The following is a 24,795-nucleotide window of genomic DNA, read 5'->3' on the forward strand; positions in this document are numbered from 1 at the left end:
CGTAAATTGAAGGTGCGTAATTGCCCATTAACGTAACATTACAGCTTGTTTTGCTGCCGTCCACCGCTATGGGCTTGCTTAATGCTGGGCCAATTTCAAGGATTATTGTTCCGATCAGTCTCTTAGACACAAATACATACCAAAATAGGGTTAAAAAGAAACTGAAGTCATGCTTTAACGTTGTTGGTGAAGGTCCGCGACCTCCGAGTGCCTTCTAGTTATTGATTAATTGCCACCTCTTACAATGTGATGTTGTATATTCATATAACTTATCTACAACGTCTTCGGTTAAGAGTGTCAGCTCATGTAGAAAATACTACTTTCCAGCAGACGTGCATTTGGGCGGTCTCTTATGTTTACAGTTTAGTCTACAAACTGCTTCAGCATTTCTTTCTCCAAAGACAAACAATCCTTAAATGAAATAACTGATAATACGACCCTCCACATTTGACTGCATGATTGATGACTGTTTACACCCGATTACATTTTTAATTAAGTCAGTTTAATCAAGCTGGTTTTATGCTTTTCATGTGTTATGGAGAAATGGTTGCCTTCATTAATCTTAGGATGTCACGTTAATAAACACAAATCGAAAAGGGGCACTTGCCATAGTCTGACTGAATTTTAGTTTAGTTGTTAGTTGTGTTGCTGTCATCACATCACTGTTGCCAAATTTCATGTTAACGGTCTACTGGAAGTCTTAGTAATCGGCAATATATCGATATAAATCGTATCGCAATATGAGACTTAGATTTTGCTTAGATGTTAGATATCGTTTGATCAATATATTGCCCAGCCCTAAGACCTACAGTAGACAGTTAACATGACAGTGTTGTCTTTTCCTGGTTTTAAAGGCTGCACTACAGTAAACTGATGTAATTTTCCAGACTGTTTTAGCTGTTCTATTATTTGCCTTTACCCACTCAGTCATATCCACATTGCTGATGATTATGTATCACAAATCTCATTGTTTAAAGATTTTGTGAAAGGACCAACTGTCACCCATACATATCTATTTAATTTTCTCCATATCGCCCAGCCCTAGTAAGTCTCCTCTGTCACTCCTTCTGATATGTGGGCAGGGATGGTACTTCCGACGCTTAGGGTCGGATTTACACGTTGAAAAACACAGTCTGGAAAATCCCTCAGGCGTCTTCCGCCTGCATGTCCCGACTGTGTCTTATAATGTGTCCTTGGCGAGGAGACGGGCTCTGTGGGGGGATACGTGTCTCCCTGCATTGCTTGGGACATCCTGTGTTGACACACTAGCTGTTACATTTTTACATTTACCAGCATGTTGCCAAATAGATTTAATTAGATGAGCAGTTATGTTTTACATACATAGTCGAGCTGTGATTCTCTTGGGGTCATCTACACTACTTTGGTTTAAAAAAAACAAATATACTTTTCTACGTTTAGGCGCTGGGTCCACATTACTCCGATGTTTCCGAGCCCCTAAATTCAGAAATTTAATTCGGTCAGTCTTATCAGTCAGGTGGGCTTACATACCTTTCACTTACAGTTCCACCTGCTACATCCCTGCTCTTATTTTTCACCATTGTTGTTCTTCAAAGTATTTTCAACTAATACATTCATGTTTTTCAACCTGAGAGTAACCAGACAATCTGCTTCCTGTTTAAAACGGCTCCCATGCCCAGTGTATGTGCATGGTCATGGGCTATGGTCGTGTTAATTTGGATGAAGATTAGTTCTGCTACTGCAGCTACAACTCTTGTGTGGACGGAGATCGTCTTTGTCTCAAAACATAGTGTAGATGGAGCCGATGATGAGCCTATTGTTATTGAATATCAACTATGTTTCCTTCTCTTCCCCTTTTCCCCTCAGATACATCGGGAAATCAGATTCTATCACCATCAGCGTGTGGAATCACAAAAAGATTCACAAGAAGCAGGGGGCTGGGTTCCTTGGCTGTGTCCGCCTTCTGTCCAACGCTATCAACCGCCTTAAAGACACAGGCTGTAAGTGTCAGTATTACTCCATTTTTATTATATTAATAACATTTCAAATAATTAAACTGTTCACTATTGGAAGAAGCCATGTTGCGTGGTAAAGGTACCCTGTGGAGTTGTTGACCACTGTAGAAGTACTGCAGAGCAATGTGTTTCCAAGCTAGGTTCCCGTTTTGTTTGCATGGAGCACAAAGACCGACGTGCGTCCAATTCTGCCACCAGCTTCACAATAATCCGCTCATCAGTGTTTGCTGGTGGTAAAATGCAAAGAAAGACAGCAATGCACCAACAAGGGCGGCGAGTCAACGGTTAATAATCTACGTTTTAAAATGTAGTTTTTGGTCTTTTTTTTGTCGCGAGTGAATCGGTACTAAAACACACCCATAATGAAGGCTGTGCAATTGATTGAACTGATCGCATTTACGATTCCGGCTGCTAACGATCTCTTGGAGTTTTTGGGGAAAGCTAATATTTTGCGCATTATTTTTTTCTAACCGAAAAAGTATTAAAGGGAAATTTTAAATGTCACAGTTTTCCCTGTTGATTTGTTAAAACTTCCTCACTGATTTTAAAGTTCAGTGCAAATTATTGTCAATTTTTTAAAGTTTAACATAAAAAAACAACAGAATTCCAACATATTATTAGCAAATAAATCCCACTGATAGTCTTTAAGACAGACACAGTTCATCCTAAAGATCCACTGGGCCACACTGCCACTGTGTAACATCAAAAGAGGATTTATAAAGTCATGCCAACAATTATTATTTTAATAGCTTAGAATACTATGCAAAAGCAATTGTCGATTGTCTAAAGGCTTTAGGCTGCCTTATGCGTTATTGCAGGCCCAGTTTAATATGCAACTTCATTTTACGCAACATATGTAGTAGGGGGTCCTACTATATTACTATACTATATTTTGGAAATGGCCAAAATGGCGGTCTTCCTGTGAGCTTTTTTGTGCGTCTTGACATGCTACATATGTGTACAAAGTTTCATTAGACTACGGTAAACGTACTTCAGGGGCTCAGTTTTTTTTAACTTTGTATGGGGCTCTAGCGAGCCATTTATTTGCGCCTATTCTACAAAACTTAAAATATGTACATTTTCACCAGACTTGATGCGGCCGCCAGTTTTGGTGAGTTTTTAAGTTTGTTAAGCCCGTCCAAAAGGCAATTAATTTGCTTAAAGAACAATAGTAGTAATTCTTTCAGTTTCAATACGTAGGGCCCTTGCCGCTGGCCCTAATAATTGGATTCTGTACTTTTTTTAAATTTATTATTAAAGTTTGTATTATTATTTTTCAGAACATAAGTATATAACCCCTCCCAACCCCCCCACAAAACAAAACAAAAACAACCAAAGCAACCAGGCCAGCGCATATCAAATCAATAAGTTTCACAGAAAATTGACATTTACAAATATCCTCGATGTTAGCAGAAACATCCACAGTGAACAATGGCTTACAGTAAACAATACTTTCAAAACAGATGTTCATCAAAGAAGTTTACTTGTCCCAGTATTGCAGGAAAGAAAATAGTTCCAAGATTTCTTGAAGTTTTCTATGTCATCATTTAACTTAGCCAGCATTTGTTCATATGACACTATTTCCAACATTAATCCCAACCAGCTTTTAACATTCGGAACAGTTGAAGATTTCCATAGTCTGAGGATTATTCTGGCAGCCGTGACCGTCCCCACCTGCACCACAGTGTTTTGGTGTTTAGATTCTGTACTTTTACTTTTCACTTTGACATCAAATCCTCCGCCATCATCGTCGGTCTAAAACCGGACTCCTGCCACTCTGTGGTGCAACGCTGCTGTACAGAGTGACACTTTCACGTGGGCACTGATACGCAAAAAATGTCTAATTTGGCTGGTGGAGGTGATGGGCGATAAGTGTAATCTGTGTATGCCCAAACACCGTGAACACCTGTGACACAGACTACCGCAGCAAGCCTAGCCTCAAGTATTCACACAATGTGTTTTGGCGACCAACACATAGACATTCTTTTTAATTTGTGCACGAGAAAACTCCATAGGGCATCTTTAACTTTTGAATAGAGAATTCATTGTTCAAAGTTTATGTCCAAGGTACAAAATTAGCACCATCCACCCGCCAAATGCTGGAAAAATATGCAAGTGGCTGGTAGATTTCACTCTCCAGCCAAAAACCACAACTGTAATCTGAGTGGCTGGTAAAACTTGAACATTCACTATCCAGTTGGCTGGTGGACAAAAAGTTAATTTTGCACCCTGTTTATGTCCTACGACCTTCCTTCCTTTCTAGATTCTTAAAAGGACCAATTCTATCAGGAGAGACATGTTTGCAGATATGCAAAAAGGTTTATTGTACAGCATAATAAAATGTACAAAGTCTTTGGAGATTAGACTCCATCGTTATCCTAATAGTTCGTATAAAGGGCTAGAGAAGCATCATAACCCCCCAATGGAATCTAGACACCGGTGGTGGTGACGAAGGAGCCCAAAGACCAGACTGAAGGAGGCTCCGGACCGGTCAGCTGGCGTAGACGACAGGAGGTGGAAGGGGGGGGTGGAGGGTTGCACTCGTTGCCTGAATCGACAGCTGATAGCAAAGGGAGAAACTGATTTTAAGCATCGTTGTGACTCTGTGATTGGCCCTTGACATTCGTGTATGATTCTGATTGGTTTAGCAGGAAGGTGACCACCTCCAACAGCTGATTTGATTCGAGAGAATTGATTAAGAGTGAGGTCTTTGTGAAAGAGTTTACACAGAGCTACATATGTCTGTGCATGGAAAGATTTGCCAGTTAAAATGCAGAAAACATATTTGTCTGTGCTGTTTCACTCCAGAGATGTTGTTTTACAGCATTGTTATAAATATTGGCATGATAATTAAATCACTCTAAGTGCAGTCAGCTGTGATGCAGTGCTGATGCCTAGGACTTCCCCCTCACCCCTCCCCCCTCCCCAGATGGTCTTTTGTTTTGTTCTGAAAATTAAATTGTACTTCAGTTGCAGCACACATATTATGTTGCCAAACTACACATGACTTGTTTGTTTTACTTGAGTGAGCAATTTATTTGTCTCAGTTCATTATCCCCCTCCTCTACTGAGTTGAATTATTAATTGCAGTTATTCATGACCTAATGGTAAAATGAGGCCTTAGCCAGCAAGCTGGCTTTATACCTGTAGTGTGATAAGAAGCAGAAGTTGGTACCACAGTGCTGCTGTCAGGCCTAAGTGACAGAACATAGAGTAGCTCCTTTTTTAGTCCTGCCCCCCTCACTAGGTCTGACAGAGTCCAGAGCTGTGTGTGTGAGAGGGGTCAACACTCTGCCCTCTGCCAGAACAGGAAGAGCCAATCAGCATCACCCTGCAATTACAGTCAAAATGTCTCATGTCAGAAGCTAACTGGATAAATGAGATGGAGGCTTTAGTAAATGGCTCCTAGTAAAAGCAGTTGCCAGACAGTTGTAGCTCCCAAAAAGCTGGAGCCTGGAGTGACTTAGCGAGCTGGTACCTGCTTCGACGGGGCCCGCAGCCGCGTAGGCAGGAACAGGGGAAATGATCCCAGCGCCTTTTCCTAGAAGCCCCTGACACTTGTTTTCCTGGAGCGACACTAGAAACCTGAACCTTGTGCCACAGCTGTGAGTGGTTTGCCTCTGCATTTCCTTCCTTTCTTGGCCTCCTCCTCACCCCTTTGGTTTCCCCTTCAGTCGCCTCCATAGACTGGCAACATGTGTACACACACACACACACATCTCAAATGCCATTGTGACTAACCTCCCACTATCTCCGTCTGCCGATCTAGACAACCGGTCATTTCAAGCAGACGTGCATAATTGTAGAGCTATTAAAGTGTAAGCGTAGATTTGTTGTGTTCTCTCTGTTGCGGTCGCTCTCCCCCTTAGAGTATTTGTCATTCTTTTGTTTTTTTTGTGTGTGCATTTACCAGCAGTTTCAGTTTGTCCCCCCTACAGGCCTTAGAGAGGGCACCGAGTTGACTAAAACATTTGTGTATAATTGCAGAGCGTCTTGGGGTTGACTGTAACATTCATGTATAATTGCAGAGTGTCTGCGTCTTTTTGTACACCGTATGACTGCATTTAAATGTATGCATCGCAAAGTGAGTGCCCTTTTCTGCGTACATTTTTGTGTGTGCGTGTGTGTGTGTATGTTTTCTCTCAGTGGCTGCTGACCTCTGGCTAGGCTTGTAACGGTTTGACCATTGCCTGTTTTGGTCCCTGTTTAGTCTAGACAGACATCCTGAACTGATCTGCATGACACCCAGACAACAGAGAGAAGATAGTGGCATTTTGTCTGCAGGCAACTTGGACAAGTTTTTCTTGCCTTTTCTGCCTGATCTCTCTCTCTCTCTCACTCTCAAATTCCTCAGACTTTGAGAAGTTCAGACAAAGACTTTCCAGACTTTGGCAGAGGTTCATGTCCATGCTAAGACCGAGCGAAATAGTGCCGGCTTTGTACTAAAATTTGTCAAATGTTTGACCTCCACATTTGAACTGAAGCCTGTTCTGTAGCGATGCTCAGTGAGATTTTTACAGCCCGTGGCCGTTCCACAGACCAGACCATCTGTTCCAGGGCACAGCCAAGCTGTGGTCTACAGACAGAAGAATGAGAGACGGATAATGAGGGAGAGAGGAATCGAGTCTGAGTGATGTAAATGATACAGAGCAATGGGACTCATCCAAAGGAGGGGGAAAAAAGCTTCCCAAACACATGCTGGTTTGCATGTAAATCCCTGACACTGATGAATCCTCTCTCTTCTCCTCTTTCTTTCATGTTTATTCTCATTTCCTGTTTGTCTCTCTTTCTCTTTCCTTTGGTGCTCCACGTCTTCTTCTCTCTCTCTTTCTCTCCACAGACCAGAGACTAGACTTGAACAAGTTGAGTCCCAATGACAGTGACACAGTCAGAGGCCAGATAGTGGGTGAGTACGGATGGACACACGGAAACAGGGTTGCATTTGGAAGCATGCCTAAAAAATGGAATGAAGTAAATGGAAGCTACACAAAAACCTAATACCTAAAATGGTCTTTCTGGGCTAATTGCCACTGGCTGTCTTCTTCACCATGAGGTCAGATGTACAGCATGTTGTCCTTCATTCACTGTGTATTAAATGTTCAAGAAGGGTGGTATACTAAACCACTAATGGACAGCATTTACAGGTAAAGCAAACTCGGTTGAAGCCAAGGTTAACTATTTAAAAAGTCCTTTCAGTATTTTCTTTAAATTGATCTTGTCATCTTTGATTAGCTTTTTGACAGTTCTTGTAGTAATCTTGGAGCTTGTAATGATCATCCATTCCCTGTGTTTTTGTTACGTGTGTGTGTGTGTGTGTGTGTGTGTGTGTGTGTGTGTGTATCTGTACACACACACACATACAGTATAGACTATGCAATGACTGCTTTAGCCTGGCTGAACGGGATGGGGAGGAGAAATTCCGTTCTCAATCAAACACTTGTTTTTATGATTGACACCTTTTGTTTGTTTTTAGTTTTTTGAAACAATATACAAAACATACACTATACCTCTATATGTGGGCACCCACTCTACCAGGTGAGCTAACGAGGTGCCCCACATAGATATCAAAGATGACATTACACCCATAACATTAAAGGAAATATCATAAATATCCAATACACAATAAACTGTAAACCAAATGAACATATGTATATGTTATAATGCCATGAGCACATAGTACACGTCTCTCCCCAGCACAAAGCTTTTTTGGAGCCCTCCAGAAAGTTCAGGTACTTTCCCCATTTTCTAGTATAGACATCCAATCTGGTAAACCGTTTCTATGACGCCTTTTTAAAAGCACACAGAACACTACATAACATCACTGTTCCAGCAATCTTCACAGAGAACAGCGAGGTTAAAACAGCGTCACTGATCTGTTTTAACCAAATATTCTCTTGTCCAGTTAAGCTAAAAACACCGACTCCATCGCCGTTTGCGTGTTGTTCACTACCAATACCATTTGTAACTGGCTCAGCTACCAACGTTGTCTTCACTTCACCTGTTCATCAACCTGTAGTTAACACACGTGTCTGTTTCCTCACAGCAGTGCGTCGCTGCAGAATGAATAAATACTCTTTGAGTGTTAGACTGTGTTCAGCTGTAGTCTGCCAAATGTTGCCCACTTCCTCCTGCCGATTTTCTCGTTCTTGCAAAAAGCCTCCCCCGCCTTCATATAAAATGTAGGATTAGATTTCATAATACCCGACCCTCCCTGCAGAAGGAAAAGATGAAAATGCAACTTCCCTTTTAACCAGACCCTCCAGGATACCACTGATAAAAATGTAACCCCATTCCTGTTACTCATAAAGATATATAGCTCCATTTTGTGCTTCGATAAAATATCTGCGCCTGCACTGTAATCTGCTGTCTAGTAATAGTGCGTGCATCTGTCTGCCATGTGTTGCTGCAGTGAGCCTGCAGTCCAGGGACCGGATAGGCTCAGGAGGCCCTGTGGTGGACTGCAGTCGGCTGTTTGACAATGATCTCCCAGATGGGTGAGTTGAGTTTGAAACGCTGTTGAAAAACCTGAAGAATAAATGCTGCCCTCAAGTACAGGGGTAATGCAATTGTGTCCATGCTTGGCTAACGTTTTATCAGAATATCAGTTTTAAACACCAGTATAAATGATTGTGTAATGTTTTTGGTATACCAGTATTGGAAAAGCCACAGAAATGCTGGTGTCCTTATCTGAAAGTACTTGAGATTATGGAGAAAAAACGGTATCAAACCATCTCTTAATCTCTTAAATTAATTTAATGCTGTCAAACATCAGAACGGCTATCTTCTAACGGAATATAATTTTACCCATTTACTTTAGCTTTGTCTTTACAAGAGTTGGCAAAAGGACGCTAATCCCGGTGAATTAGCCGTGCGCTACCCTTGTACTTCATTAGTCCAGGTAGCCTGGCAACTCTCCATTGACCAGTGTTAACTTCCGTGAAGATGTCACAATTGGATCAGCCCAGAGCCGTTCTGGATCTGCCATAACCAATCGCCAATAACCAATTTGTCGTTCCGTTGGTTTAGCACCGCCAGCCTTAGCCAATTCCTTCACCACTAACAGAGCAAGCTGGAAAATTGAGCTTTTCCTGAACATCGTGGAACAGGGTCACAACACCATGGTCACCAACAGAACTTAGCAAAGCTAATACTAAGTTCCTATTTAAAATCCACCTAAACACCTCCTTACATTGGCTTGAATTGGATCCTTATCTGAAAAGAGAATCTGTTGCTGGTTTGCCCGTTACTCCTGTAATTTCCTTACAAGCAATGTAGCATTTAAATGGCTTATTTAGTTTTTTCCCCCCCCCGAGAACAACCAGGGTAAAACACCATCCCCAATCTGTTTTAACAACTCCAAATTAAGCTCTTTAATTCCATTTTGTATGTAAAGTTAACCTAAGTTTGCTGTTTTTTCTCCTCAAAGTCACTTTTGAGCGCTAATTAGAGATGTAAATGTCCATGTAGGTGTATAAATATCCACACATAGATTCTAAGATGTGTACAAAATACTTCTATTTGCACCGCAAAAAGACTGGAATCTGCGTCAGACCGGATGTGTCTGAATATAGCCAAAACCTTGCAACGGTGTCCGAACATGGACACAGTTACCGTAACGATGTACAGAATATAATAACAGCAATGTGGCGAGACAGAACACTACGAGGTGGTTCTGTGGCTGCCTAACCAAGTCGGCTCACTGCTGCGTCTGTGTATGTTTCTGCTGCCAGCTGGGAGGAGCGGAGGACGGCGTCTGGACGGATCCAGTACTTGAACCACATCACACGCACCACGCAGTGGGAGAGGCCTACCAGGTGAGTACACTCTGCAGCCCACAGAAACTCCAACTCGGATCTCTTAAATCACACAGCAGCAGGCCGATGGAAGACCACATCTCTGACCTCAGTGCTCCCAAAATGGCAAAGAGTCTGCCCAAAACTGGAGTGGTCTCCTCCAAAAAATAAAAAATAAAAAGGGCGTCAGACACACAGCTCCAGACAGCGGTGTGTAATGATGTGGAAAAGCCAGGGAAGTCATGGAGCTGACAAGAGCAGGAACAGAGGCATCTCTTCCACCGCTCTGTCTCCGTCTTTAATACTTATGTTTCTATTTACTTATATTCACTAATACTTATATATAATACCTAAAAAGACACTGGAATTCTGTGCAATTTTCATTACAGTGCAATATTTAATATTTAACCATTTAATTTCAATACAGTGCAATATTTAAGATTTATTCACTCAATCTCATTACTGTGCAATATTTAATACTCAGGACTTTTGATACACCAAACTATATTTTTTGCATAATGTGTTTACAAACCCTGTATCTTACTTACTTTTTTATATATGTATATAGTTGTTCTCAAGACTGTGCACCAGATTCCACATTTTTTATTCTTCTTCTGCATTACTTGTTATTATATAATATATTGTTGTGTTTACACTGTAAAGGGGTTGCTTCAATCTAGCTGCACAGGTACTGCACTTGTGTATAATGACAAAGGCTTTGTATTCTATTCTATTCTAATGACCACTCAGTTCATCCCAAGCTTTACCTCAGGCTGTCTGACTACCTTTAGGATTTCCCAGTTGGCCCCTAAAGACTTCCTAAATGCTGCCTATTGATTTGCTTCTGTTTGTGTTTGTAGAGACGACTGGGTTAGCATAATCGACTCTCCAATTAAAATCCATCTTTGTTTGAGTGACCCCGGAATAGATTTTTGAATTTACATAATTTACCATAATTATTCCTCCTGTTGTCCTCGGGTCAAATTTGACCCCTTTAAAAAATGTCTATATCTGAAATATGGGTTTCTTTTTAACCAAATTACCACAAGAAATGGATTGGATTCCTTACAACGCTCTTTGCAAATACAATTGATCACTTTCATTCCTGACTAAACTCATCTGTACGTTCTTCTGATCTGAACTATTAGTCCAAAAAATTCAAAATTTCCGCATTTTCACTCAAATGTTAGGTCCAGAACGGACTGCAAAGCTAGTAAGGTGATCTAGTCAAAACAAAAAAAAAGACTGAAAAAGGGACAAAAATTTCAAATTTTTGTCACAAGGGTAAAATAACCCACCACAAACGTTTTTAACCATTACAAAACATATTTGAGTGTTTCTTCGTGCTTGTACAAACTACAGAAGAAGTTCTCTGAGAATTTTTTAATATATATATATAAGCTTGTAATGGAAATTACCCAAACCTAATTGATGTCGAATAAAAAATGTAATACAATCTATGCTTTTGTGAATTGGAATCCAAACAATTTGGGAAACCATTTTGTTATGGTTTCTCACACCCCCCGGTGTCTTTTTTATACCCTTACCATGTCTTCTCGGTCTTCTCTGTGCTTCTCTCCCTCCCCCTTGCCCCTCTCCAGGCCTGCATCAGAGTACTCCAGCCCTGGTCGTCCTCTCAGCTGCATCGTGGATGAGAACACGCCCGTCAGCACCAACGGGGCCACGCCCACCACCGTGTTGCCGCCCATCGACGGCGACCATCGGGTTCAGGAGAGACGGGTCCGCTCCCAAAGGCACCGCAACTACATGAGCAGAACCCACCTGCACACGCCCCCGGACCTCCCCGAGGGATATGGTTAGTGGGAATCCAGCACCACAGAGGAAAACATAAGTAACTAATAATATAATTTATGATTGACGGATTGTCATTTAGCCCTAAAGCTACGCCCACATTGAAATAATTACAGTTGTAATGGTTCATGTAGTAATGCTGGTACAGATGAAGGGACACAATTCATCTGATGGTAGTCTGAGTCAAGGGAAGTACATTTCCAGGATGAAGCCAGATGTCAGGCTTTTGTCCCCTCACCTTCCACGCTCTTTGTGTTGCCGTGGGGGGGTGCATCTGGGAAAAAAAGAAGCTTTTGAAACCACATCACTATGCTATTAATACTTGATGTCTGGCCTTTCCCATATTGAGGAAGATAAATATTTAATTTTCTGATTGCAATAAAGTATCCTGGCTTATTTTATCCTCTGAAAGCCATGTCTGCTTCCACTGTGAATCCTGTCAGCATGGTAATGCTGTTGTGTTAATTGCTTCAATGCATCCCCCCCCCCCCCCCCCCCCCCCCCCCCCCCCCCCCCCCCCCCCCCCCCCCCCCCCACCACCACCCCCACTACCCTGCTCAACACTGGGCTCAGTAACCCAGCTCATCTGTGTCCTCATTCAGTACAGCGCCGCTGTGATGACACTGCAGCTCCACACAAGGAGCCTGAAATACTGGCTCCATTTTAGACAGAGATCTAATTGAATTGATTTGGCTGTTAAAGCCTCCCCCCCTCCCGCCCGCTCCCCCCTTTCTGTTCTCTTTTGTGCACACAGTCAAACAATCGGATGCATTAATGTAAAAGCACACACGCGCACAAACACACAAGTGTTCCCCCGCAAAGCCCAAAGGAGTTTTGTTTATCTTCTGTAGAGCCATAGAGTCATATCACATCTTAGCTCTTAGTCTTTCTGACTCACCCTCTCCATATCTGTCCTTACTTTCTACGTTCTTGGGCAGTTCCTTTAAAAGCTGTCGGCACCTCTGATTCTTCTCATGTGATCGCACAACGGCCAAGATATGTCACCCCGTGTGTCGGAACGCGAACAGTGTTTTCCCAAGGTTTGTGGACGACTTGGGTGCTCATATTTGGCAGGAGGTTTCAAGGGTCCTACCTCAAGAAAATGTTCTGTTTTTAAAAGAAGAAATGTGCAATTTCACATCATTTTGGATCATTATTTAATCCATATCTGTGTCTAAAACGTTGGAAAAGCTAGAGCAGATAATACACTCAAAAAGCTTAAAGACAAAACTTGCTGAAGAAGTCCACTGCGGACTGACTTCCATCATCAGATCTGAGAAAAGCAATTCATTGGCTTTCACGCTCACAATGATTTAACATAGATTTGGCTTTGGTAGTACCCCAAAAAAGCTTAGGTGTTGCACTTAAGCCTTAAATAAGGTAAGGAAAACCCTAGTCTATCGCGCAGTCATCGGGGTGGGCGTGGGTTTGAAGCTTTTATGTGCACATATATATGTTGAAGCAGGGCGGTAGGTCCAAAGGGACGCCACAGAAGTGCTCTCTGGCATGCTCGTCTCATGGAAATATCTCTCGTCAGGCCGCTGACGAATGAGCTCACCTACTCAAAAGTCAGACAGCCCCATCGCTCCGCTCCTTTCCTCTCCAATGTTCTTCACCCTGTCTCTCACCTCCTCCCCCGTCCCCCGCCTCTCCCCCCGGCTGTCTTTCGGAGTCTCTGCTTGCTCAGACAGTCCTTTCATCTCCATCTGCTTGATCTCTCTCTCTTTCTCTCTCTCTTAATTCCACGGACAGATTATGAACACACCCCTCTCTGCACGCGCCACATGATTAAACTGAATTTTATTTTCCATATATCTTCAAACATTTCACACTTGATGCCAAGGTTTAGGCAAAACGTTGTAGCTCTTTTGTCTATAATTGGATTCACCCCATTGTATAACCAAGGATCTCCAGATCTTGTATTGATTAATCTCGTCGTGTTTTTGTTTTTACGTGCCTTTTACAGAGCAGAGGACCACGCAGCAAGGCCAAGTGTACTTCCTCCACACTCAGACTGGTGTCAGCACTTGGCACGACCCCAGAGTACCAAGGTACGTCCACCACAGATGGACAGGTTTGTGTGTCTCAACTTGCTCCTTTTTCACCATCCACCTTATGAGCTGTAAAATGTATAAAACACAAGAATAATAAAATGCATACATGAGAAATTGAGCTGTCCACAGATGCTCGGATCAGTCATAATTCTTTCAGTCCTCCTGATTTTACCAACCGGCACTGACATAACTGGCTTTACACATAACTTGTGTCATGGTCTCTTAGTCCTGGTCCCCCTTGTAGTTTGCTGCGCAGCCTGCAGCTGATTATGAGCCTGATATGCTGTGAGAAGACCCGTGTCACGGGGCTATGAGCGATTTGGTCCTCTGGCACGGGTGCTGAAAGGCCTCACTCTGTGCCACATGGCCAATAGCGTTACCAGTCTCAATTAGCCATACCAGAGGCTCTTGGGCAAATACTCAGTCAGGCATGTGTGTCCTATTGATTACCGCATTCCAAAAAGAAACGCACATGCACACAGATCTGCTTGTGCGCGTGCAGAGACGGGCTTCATTGCACTCCAGACACTATCAATAAAACATGACTGATATTATAATACCTGGCCACTGCTTGCATTCTACCGGTATATGAGTGATAGATGATATTTTTATTGCTCTTGATAGGGGGCTATTGGTCACGCCACACCTCGCCAGGTGCTCCTCAGACAGCTCCAACATTAGCAGATGGCTTAGCTGCCAAGCTCGCATCGCTCGTGAGGCTCTGGTCCCTTTTGGCTTTGACCCCGCAAAACCAAAAAAGTCAGCGCCAGCACAGCAAGCCTGCTGTAATTTCTGAGCCTTTTTTTGTGTCTCTAAGGAGTTCAGCTGAAAGGGGTTGCAGGGGCAGCAGTAAATAATTTAGATGGGAGGAAGAAGAAAAATAGAATAAAAGTGATTTCTCAGACATCTCGGAATCTTACTGTCCGCCTGAGTCCAGTTAGTCAGTGCTTTGGTATGTTTTAAACGTGTGTGTGTGTGTGTGTGTGTGTGTGTACGTGTGTGTTATGTCTTTCTTTTCCCCTGTCCCCCCTTTCGCTGCCACTATTTTTCTTGAATTTCTGCATCCTAATGCTTAATTTTGTGCTCTTCTGCTGTGTTTCAGAGATCTTAGCAATGTGAACTGTGAAGAACTGGGTCCTTTGCCTCCAGGATGGGAGATACGGAACACTGCCACTGGGAGGGTTTACTTTGTCGACCACAACAACCGAACCACGCAGTTCACAGACCCGCGCCTCTCCGCCAACCTGCATCTAGTCCTGAAGTGAGTCCCACAGTACCCCTGAGCCAGCAAAATGTAACCGTGAAATAAAAAGACGGGTAACGGACTGCAAAAGCAGAGAGATTCATTTTCTGTTTTTGTTTGACGTCTGCAGTCCAAGTCCAAGCCCAAGCCCCAACGGTTCTCGAGGAGGCATCGAAAGTCAGAATGTCAGGTAAGGTTTCGGGCTTCATGCCAGTAGACTGGAACATACACAAGCACACACACACTCTCTCTCTCAGACAGTCACAGACTCACTCACTTGGCCTCCCCCTCAGCCGATGTTTTACAGCGGGATCCTGTGCCAAGGTGTGTTTGCCACCTGTAGAGGTTCAGCACTTGGAGTAGCCCTTCTGCTAAGCAGACGTTAAAGCGCGCTCGCACACACACACACACACACACACACACACACACACACACACACACACACAGACAGATATACATACGCAGTGCACTCCCCCCACAGCCTCTCTTTCCACACAAAAATTCAAATTCCTCAGCCCTGCAGAGGTTTTGATCATAAAGGCGTTTTAGCACACAATCCGTCACAAAGCTGGCTTTGGCCAGACATCAGATAGCTGAGTGGAAACCAAGGCTGCTGTGTCTGTGGCTGAGGAGCGTCTTACATCCAGGAAACGGCACATTATTTTTGATTCCCAAGTCGATGAATGAATTAAGTGTGTGTGTGTGTGTGTGTGTGTGTGTGTGTGGGGGGGGTAAATGCCTACGCGCATGCATGCACGTGTTCTGAATTTCTTCCCCCTACGCAGCTGTTCAAACACACACTGTGCTGCGATAGCCGTAGAATTACCCATAGGTCCTTGCACCACAAAGGTGGAGCAGTGTATGGGTGCCTTGGTGGGCCTCTGCCGCCTGACCTCGTTCCTCCTCCGTGCAGAGAGAGATGGAATGCATCGATGGAGAGATCAGGTTTCTTCCTTCTTCTTTTTTTCTCTCTGTTCTGACGGATCAAAGAACGTGTTTAGGATTCTGTATTCGTTTTGCTTTTTCTTCACCCCCCGGCCCTCTGAAACATCTTATAAAAATGGAGCCTGGCACCCCACATTTGTTTTTAATGTAGGAATTTGGTCATAAGCATGACTATGGCCAGATGTGTGAGAATCTCATTGAATATGTATTCTGGGAGGATAATTAGTTCACATCAAAGCCAGGTAGTGTTTTTTTAATGTATAAAAAATGTATGGGATCTCTATAGCTATAAGAGGTGTCTTTTGTACTGTATTTAGAGTGCCGTACATCTCCTAGTTACGTACAGACAAGTGGATCTCGGCCTTGTGAAATCCCTTGTTTATAAATTGTGCATGAATAAGGGTTAACCATAGCCATAACCCGGTAATAGAGGATCTGTCTGGTACAGTTTCTGTCCTAACTGAAGCAGCTCTATTACTGCTAATAGAACAGACCCTGGAGCCACTTTCTCACTCTTGACAAAACTCTGGAAAACATATCAGTCGTCATGGATTTCAATCAAGCCATCTGCCTTTTATCAAGTTACGGGTTTTAGAAATGTTCACCCCTCGTGCCATCATCCCACAAAAATGTTATGTATATTTATTCACGTTTACTTGCATTTTTATTTGCTGAAGACACTGCTAGAGCATCCAGACCAGGATATTTTGTTATATTTTTCTCTTCTCTATATTTTTCTCTTGTTATATCTTCTCCCAAAGATATAACTCCCAAATTCAAGCTCCCCCCCCCCCAGACTGGTCAAGTTCCCTGTTCAATCCTTGTCTGATTTTAGGACCTGCCCTCTGTACAGTTGCATGAGAAATAATAGTGTCATTTCCCAGACGCTTTTGATTTGTTGCCTAGCAAAAGCATTGCTTTTATTACCCCGACTTGTCCCTGCAGTGAGCAGCATCTTCAGGTAACATGCACCAGAGTTGTGCTCATCATTCAGGATTTGGAAAGAGAAGAGAGAACTCCGGGGGCCCGCAACACGACAGAAAGAGCAACAGAGAGGGAGCAGGACTGCTTGATTTATAAGTGAAAGTGCAGGAAGAGGTGCTCTGTGTTTTCTCTCTCTCTCTATCACTGTCTCTCTCTCTCTCTCTCCTCGCTTCTCTCCCACCCTCTGAGTTGTCTGTTTGGGTGCTGTCGGAAGAGTGCCCTTTCCTGCCCCCCCTCTCCCTCCCATACCTTCCCTCCCAAAGAGTCTAGTCTGCAGGAAATAAAGGGATTCAACAGGAGGTCTCGAGTGTCCTATGGGGCCCTGTGGCTTTCTGGGATAGAAGGAAGGGATTGAAAAGCCAAACTGGATTCTGCTGGGCAGACACCAGAAACCAAACTCAGTCACTTTGTTGAGGAAAAGCTGTCATTGTGATAGAGGAGAATGCAAGCCATAGGGCGGATACTTTTCACTGGATTCTGTCATGGAGTGAACTAACTGAACGGTGTTGTTGTTTTTTTAACCTAGAACCTATTTTTCCATATTTTTGACTGATGGAAAGAACCATCTTTGAAAAACGGGTCCAGTGTTGCGTTCACAAAAAGTGCTGTTTTGCATCTGACGTGCTCAAATGCTTCAAAGGCGCCTTGGCTTGTCTTTCCACTGTTCCAACAATCACCAACATTAAACCCTTAATTTAACCCCTTATGTAAAAATAAGATCGCTCTACTGTACACACGCAGTAAGGATTACCTGGAAATATAGAAATAAACTCTGGTGAGTTTGGGAATCCTAATTACGTTTAATGTTTAAACAAAAAAGATCTTGCTCGTCAATAAAAATGATGACCACTGTAGGAATCCTTTCCATAATGTTGCCAGACATGTAGAATAACAACATGAGCCTTTCAGCGGCAAAAACAGAACTTGTAGCGTATAGAAATTGACGCAACATTCGCCCCACAGTGTTGCATTGAGGCAAGGTTCGCGACTGCCGGTTCTCGCTCAATACTCGACCAATTTCAAAGATTTTGTTCACTTTTAGTCACTTATATCGTTTTTCTTTATAAATGTTATCTGCATGATTCATGCGTGAGGCGAGCGTGGCTGGTTGTCATAGCAGGAAACTGCCGTGACCTAACGCGACACACAGAACGTCTAAGGTGTGTTGCTTTTGATTCTCGGCATGTGGCTGTCTGCAAGAAGACAAACTTAGTTTCAAAAGAAGCTGGAGGCAACAATGATGACGCCGTGATTAGTGCCGATTCTCTTCGACCAATCAGTAGTCACCAGGTCTTCACGTCACCTTTTGGTATCACCTCAGCTCACTTGGACAACAAAAAAGGCGAGTAGAGCCGAGGCAAGTGGAGTAGGTACCATGCAGTGGCAAAGCGCCATTAGACACCAATGCATTGGAAGACAGGTTGAAAAATTACTCTTTTAAGTTTCCTCCTGTATTTGTTTGCTTCATTGAATGTACTTATTTAAACTGTGGCATCCCTCAGAGTTTTTTAGCCTACATATCCATATCGCATGCAGTCTGACGTGTATGGCTTCCTCCACCCTCTGTGCTCGGCTCTAGAGTCTGGTGTTTACGACCCTGCTCAGGGCCGATCGTGCCTGCTACCCCCCACTGGAGTGCAAAGGGCCACTGTGGAAATAATCCTTTAGTGCCGGCTCCATAAAGGCTCTTTTGATTCTGTGTGTGTGTGTGTGTGTGTGTGTGTGTGTGTGTGTGTGTGTGTCTGTTGTGCTCCTCCCTACTGTGCCACCCTCTGAGACCGTCTTCCCGAACACAGCGCCTGGTTCAAAACTTCTAAATCAAACGGCAGAGTGGAGACCTCTGTCATCATTAACCACAGATGATGTTCACAGCCACACTGTTGATACTGTGGTTAACCGCTTCCGCATGCTTCATCAAATGCTGCTTTTCTTTCTTTTTAGCACATTTGGCTTCATTTTTTGGTCCAATAAAGTTAGACAATGGTAATGAGAAATTACTTGAATAGTATACATTTCTCTTGCATCACATTTGTATATATGGGGAAACAGATGATGAAATCAGAATTTTATTTTATTCTTATTGAGTTTCACAACAATACACGAATGAAAGTTGACTATAAAATTAGGCTCAGCTTTCTCTGCCCACCCAACTCTCCACCCTCCACCGAGTGCCACAGCAATGCCCAGAACAAGCACTCCAAAAAAATGCACAAGAAAAATGAATAAATAAATACTGAATAAGAAAAGAAACTCTATTTTGAGCAGACTTTTTGGGTGGGTAGTACATGGTGTGAGTTTCTATCCATCACAGTGCCACTATTCTCTCTCTCTCTGCCTATTGAGACAAACATTTTGACTTGTAAAATGTGCCAGGTGGCCTTTTGATGAGTCAAAAGCAACAGAGGATCTATTTGCAGAACGTTCTTTCACTCAGTCGTATTTTTTGTCCTTAATCTTACCTCTGTCTCTTTCTCTTGGCCCCTTTCTCCCTCTCTTTTCCTCTTCCCTCTCACTTTTTTTCCCACGCCATTCTTTTCTGCCCCTCTACCTCCCCAGTCGTCAGAACCAGTTGAAGGATCAGGCCCAGCAGGCTATGGTGTCCCCTGCTCAGCTCCCGGAAGAGGCCGAGTGCCTCACGGTGCCCAAGTACAAGAGGGACCTTGTCCAGAAGCTCAAGATCCTCCGCCAGGAACTGTCCCAGCAGCAGCCTCAGGCCGGCCACTGCCGCATCGAGGTATCCCGCGAGGAGATCTTCGAGGTGAGGATGGAAAGAATCAAGCTTAGTCTTGTCATTGTATCGTCTGAAGCTCACAAGGGAGGCCTGAGCCAGAGCACGTGTGAAACTAATTAGAATGCATAACAACGTGGTAGAAAAACACTACTCTGGTATTTGCTCCGTTGCACACAACCCCACGCCTTCATTTTCCCCTAAATCTCCAGCCAACAAAGCTATATTTGGCCCGGTAAGCAACTAACAAAAGCAGTTCTGTCTCCTCCCGCATTCTAAGAACAATGCCTGTGCACTTCATGCCCTCTGAGAGAAGCAAACTGCACAAATGTCTCGTTCTTTTGTACCTGCAGAGCTGCGTGTAATTGTACAAGTTATTTATTGACGCAACAGACCGATGTTAAACATTCCCTGAAGGTTTTTTCTTGTCTACTCCCATTAAGGTCATTGCCCGTAGCAGTTTGGCTGTGAGAATGATTTTTCTGTCTCTCTCACTCACTCACACAGACACACACACACACACACATACATACACACTCACACACACACTGTTATCTATGATGTGTGAAGGCAGTCTGTTCAAAATCGAAAGCAGACGTCTTGTTTGTGGATACGGATTTTCTCAAGTGCGTTTTCTCAGCTGGGGAGTTTCTTTATTTTCCTGCATGTAGGAGGCACGGGGCCTTCATCAGAGCAACAACACCTGCAACAGACTGCATGACCCTCATAAAATATGCACTGGAATGTGCTGGAACAGGCACGTCTGTTAATCTGAACGAAGACATTTTTGTTGGCTGATCTCAATGTGAGAGACGGGAGGGAGGGGGACGACGTTTTGAGCTTAAGACATAACTGCGTAGCGTCTCCAGACCAGCTGAAGCATTACAGTATGACTGAACAGGCAAGTGTTAGCTGGTGGGCTGTCAGACATGTCTTGATGTGTACTCATTCAGCGTAGATGAGACATTCTCATTTCTCCCACAGCACTTCTCTGTTGTCTGCTGTGTCTGCGGGGCACAGCGGAACCTGCGGCTGTGTGGTTAGTCTTATGCCTGTGTTTATTATAACTGCCCCTAATCCACTTTAAATGAACCCTCACCGTGACGCTGTGAGCGGTCTGCACATGGGAGGATGAACACTGGTTGAGTCTCACAACAGAGAACCGGATGGAAATGTCTCGTGTAACGCCACTTTGCATCTCTCTCATTCCTTACAAAACCGCTACAGAAGATCAACTGCTTAGTTTTTCTATCTTTAAACTTCACCATTTTAGAAATAATTTCAAATTTTGTTCCTGCAGTCGCCATGTTTAACATCCGAATCAGAGTTCCGTAAAGGATTTATTTATTGTAAATAGGGAAAATTGACAACAGGGAAAATTATTGAAAGTAGGAAAATTGAGGAGGATGCTCCCTAATGCGCCTTTAACTGGCTGCCAGTTACAGGCATGAGGGAGAATCCTCCTCAATTTCCCCCAATTTCACCTGTGATGAAAAAACTAAACTGATGAACGGTTTCTCTTAAACTCATTCTCCTTTGAGGACCACACAGTAAACTGCTGTCTTGACTGCTGCCGTTTCCGTCTTTGACGCGTGGCATGCGTTTGCGTCTGTGTTCCAGGAGTCGTACCGCCAGGTGATGAAGATGAGGCCGAAGGACCTGTGGAAAAGGCTAATGGTGAAGTTCAGAGGAGAGGAGGGGCTTGATTATGGAGGAGTGGCCAGGTAAGAAGCCGTAGCAACAGAAGAGCATGGTACATTGAAAACCCAGCCTCTGGTTCTGTAAATACTGTGACTTTTGTTACACAGCAGTCTGCCTCCTAGTGGAGAATCCACAGAACGTCACCACTTTTTGTGTGTGTTTTATGCATGTAAAGTTGCAAAGATGAATTGATTAGCTGATTAGTTGTCAACTATTAAAATAGCCATTTATTTTAATTCTGTTAAAATTCAAGTAAAAAATTATCTGATTCCAGCTTGTTGAATGTGAATACCTTCTAGTTTCTTCTCTTGTCTGTGACACTAAACCGAATGTCTTTTGAGTTGTGGACAAAACAAGACATTTGAGGACGTCCTCTTGGGCTTTGGAAAACACCGATGGACATTGTTTTAACATTTTCTGACATTTTATAGACCCAGGGGTCTTCCACGTCTTTTAAGCCAAGGACCCCTTAACTAAAAGAGAGACCGAGCAGGGACCCACTACTACATATGTTGCATAAAAGGAAGTTGCATATTAAACTGGGCCTGCAATAACACGTAAGGCAGCCTAAAGCCTTTAGACATTTTACAATTGTTTTTGCATAGAATACTAAGCTATTAAAATAATAATTGTTGACATGACTTTATGAATCATCTTTTAATGTTACACAGTGGCAGTGTGGCCCAGTGAATCTTTAGGATGAACTGTATCTGTGGATGGCGATCTTAAAGACTACCTATAGGCCGGTAAACCTATCATCAGTGGGGATTTATTTGCTAATTATATGTTTTTATTATGTCATGACATATGACACGTGACATTTTAAATTTGGAAAAAAAAACGTTCAAAAATTGACAATAATTTAAGAAGTGACTCTGAGGACCCCCTAGGAGCCCTTGGGCCCCCTGTTGAAGATCGCTGTTCTTGACCAAGATACTAATTGATTAATCAAGAAATAAATTGACAGATTCTGAACTCTGATGTTCCAGTTGCAGCCTCTGTATTGTAGTCTTTTCCCCTCCTGCCTAACCTCTGTGCGTCTGTGTTGCACTGTGTGCAGGGAGTGGCTCTACCTGCTGTCGCACGAGATGCTGAACCCATACTACGGCCTGTTCCAGTACTCCCGGGATGACATCTACACACTGCAGATAAACCCAGACTCTGCCGTCAACCCTGTGAGTCATTATTAACAATACATAGAAGAAGAAGAAAAATGTGTTTTTTATGTATTGCACGCCGTTGACATGCAGACTCTAGAAATTACCTTCTTAGAGAAGAAGTTTTGGATCAACAGGGTATCTACAAGAGAGCATTTCATTCAGTTTCCTCTTGAAATGAATTTCCAATAGTCTTGAATATAGCTTATTGTCCATCCACTTATCAATTGAATTATCTGAAGTTCGGTAAAAAAAACTAATGTGAATAAAGTTGGTGAAAGTGTTTCCTTCCAACGGCTTTAAAGCGAATAAAAACCTGTGCGTAATGAGGCTGTTTTGCGATCAAATTGGTATATCGACTTGATTTGAGACATTTTAAAGTGTTTCCATTCATTTTCGCACTGAATCGCACAAAATTCAAGCAAACATTTGCAAACAAAGTTTTTTAGACATAACGTATCGCGCCGTCTACCAACACATGATCAATATTGCACAAAGTGTAATAGTGCTTATGTGCCAGCTGATATATCAAGCTATGAAAGAAAACGACGACACTATCCGACACTATTGCTCCGGAGGACGTCCCGCAACTTGTCGAAACCTTTGTCAGCCATTTCCTTCGCGAGTTATTGATAAGGTAAATTGAGAAAGTCTCTCGTCTCCTCGTCCATCCATTTCAATCTGTCTTTCTTGACACCGGCCATGTGTGCAAAAAGCGGAAATACTGGGCGGAAATTAACTTAAACTTCTTCTTTGTTTTGTAGCGGGTTTGAACCATAAAACTACCTAAAACTTAATCACAATTCATTATTTATTTGGCAAATAACGTTTCCATCAGCACTTATCGCATAAGCCGAATGTTGATCAAGAGAAAATCCGATTCAAACATATTTCCTTTGAGTCGATATTCAGGAAATTCCATTGAATTTTACTGTTTCCATTAGGAATTTTTCATTCAATATCACTTAATTTGGATTAAAACGTGTGGATGGAAACCTGACTTATGTCTTTTCTTGCCTCCAGTGCCCTAGCAGTAACATTAGTTATTAACAGCAATGGAGACTGGTGGTTTGTTTTAGCAAAAACTTCAATTAGTTCTTTATTTTAAATGGGTTAATTCATCAGAGGGCCCGAAAAAAACAACTTCTTCTCACGTAGTGTAATTCATCTTCTTTTGAGGCGAAACCATTTCAAATGTAAATGATAAATGTGCTGTCTGAATGAAACTGTCTATGTTTTAAATAAGCATTGTTGAAGGACATAAGAAAAACCCCAATGCAACTTTTGACCGGTAGTGTACTTTGAACAGTCCAGTCTTCTGGTAACTCAACACTGTCTCTTCATTTGGAAACTAAAGATGTTTTGTCCCCCCTCAGGAGCACTTGTCATACTTTCACTTTGTGGGCCGGATCATGGGGATGGCAGTGTTCCATGGCCACTACATAGACGGAGGCTTCACTCTGCCCTTCTACAAACAGCTGCTGGGGAAACCCATCACTCTGGACGACATGGAGTCTGTTGACCCTGACCTGCACAACAGTCTCGTGTGGATCCTGTACGTACAAAACACTGTTTCATTGAAGTCAACATCAAGACTGACCTTTCTGTGTAAATGAAAAGTAAAAGAGGATTTCTGAATCCCAGATTTTAACAAATTAAACACAATGTTACGCTCTGCATTCCTGTGGACAGTCTACATCTGATATGAGCATAAAGGAGATGCATTTAGAAAGGGGAGAGAAGGGGGGGAATGACGTGCAGCAAAAGGTCAGAGTCGAACCCCGGCCCGCTGCGTCGAAGATTAAACCTCTATACAGTGGCTTGCATAAGGTTACACAACCATGCTAAAGTTGATTAAAAATAGGAATACAAAACATCTTTTGGAAATTGATCTTAATGCCTAATTCCAACCGTTAAGGCCACCAATTTTATTTTGAATGAATAATGTAAATAAATAAATGTTCTAACTTAAAATACAGGGGGCTTAAGTATACACACCCCTATGTCAAATTCCCATAGAGGCAGGCACATTTTTATTTTTAAAGGCCGGTTATTTTATGGATCAGGACACTATGCATCCTGATAAAGGTCCCTTGGCCTTTGGTATTAAAATAGCCCCACATTATATCACATACCCTTCACCATACATCGAGATTGACATGGTGTTATTTCAGTTAGCCCAATAGCTGGTTTGATGTGTATTGAGAGATGATCTAATGGAAAGTTCCCCTTGCCTATCCCTTTGGATCTCAAAATATTCAGATACAATCTGTAATAATGTGTGCGGAAACCCAAAAACCAAGTTTGAATCAATGATTGATTGATGCTACTGAAGCTACTTTTTTCAGTTTATTAGTTACCTGTAATTGCAAAAAGAAAAAGTG

The 24,795-nt window shown here is 42.8% G+C and overlaps 1 protein-coding gene and 1 long non-coding RNA gene across 3 annotated transcripts in view; one reads left to right on the forward strand and one right to left on the reverse strand.

Annotated features, from left to right (window-relative positions):
* LOC117957830 (E3 ubiquitin-protein ligase SMURF2) overlaps positions 1-24,795 on the forward strand; it is a 62,277-nt gene that overhangs the window by 32,131 nt on the left and 5,351 nt on the right. The window contains exons 4-15 of one of the 2 annotated variants that reach the window (XM_034893891.1): positions 1,846-1,985; positions 6,835-6,900; positions 8,404-8,488; positions 9,725-9,808; positions 11,389-11,603; positions 13,566-13,650; positions 14,756-14,914; positions 15,027-15,086; positions 19,382-19,583; positions 21,174-21,277; positions 22,315-22,429; positions 23,788-23,966. In XM_034893891.1, coding sequence (XP_034749782.1) covers positions 1,846-1,985; positions 6,835-6,900; positions 8,404-8,488; positions 9,725-9,808; positions 11,389-11,603; positions 13,566-13,650; positions 14,756-14,914; positions 15,027-15,086; positions 19,382-19,583; positions 21,174-21,277; positions 22,315-22,429; positions 23,788-23,966 — 1,494 coding nt within the window. The remainder of the gene's footprint in view (positions 1-1,845; positions 1,986-6,834; positions 6,901-8,403; positions 8,489-9,724; positions 9,809-11,388; positions 11,604-13,565; positions 13,651-14,755; positions 14,915-15,026; positions 15,087-19,381; positions 19,584-21,173; positions 21,278-22,314; positions 22,430-23,787; positions 23,967-24,795) is intronic. The other variant, XM_034893892.1, reaches the window with a different exon arrangement.
* On the reverse strand, positions 845-17,761 carry LOC117957851. The gene is made up of 3 exons (XR_004659614.1): positions 17,673-17,761; positions 15,142-15,146; positions 845-855 (listed from the first exon to the last, which is right to left on the reverse strand). It is a non-coding gene; the product is annotated as an uncharacterized LOC117957851 (long non-coding RNA).

This window comes from Etheostoma cragini, chromosome 15 (genome assembly GCF_013103735.1).
Source record: "Etheostoma cragini isolate CJK2018 chromosome 15, CSU_Ecrag_1.0, whole genome shotgun sequence".
Lineage (NCBI taxonomy): Eukaryota > Metazoa > Chordata > Actinopteri > Perciformes > Percidae > Etheostoma > Etheostoma cragini.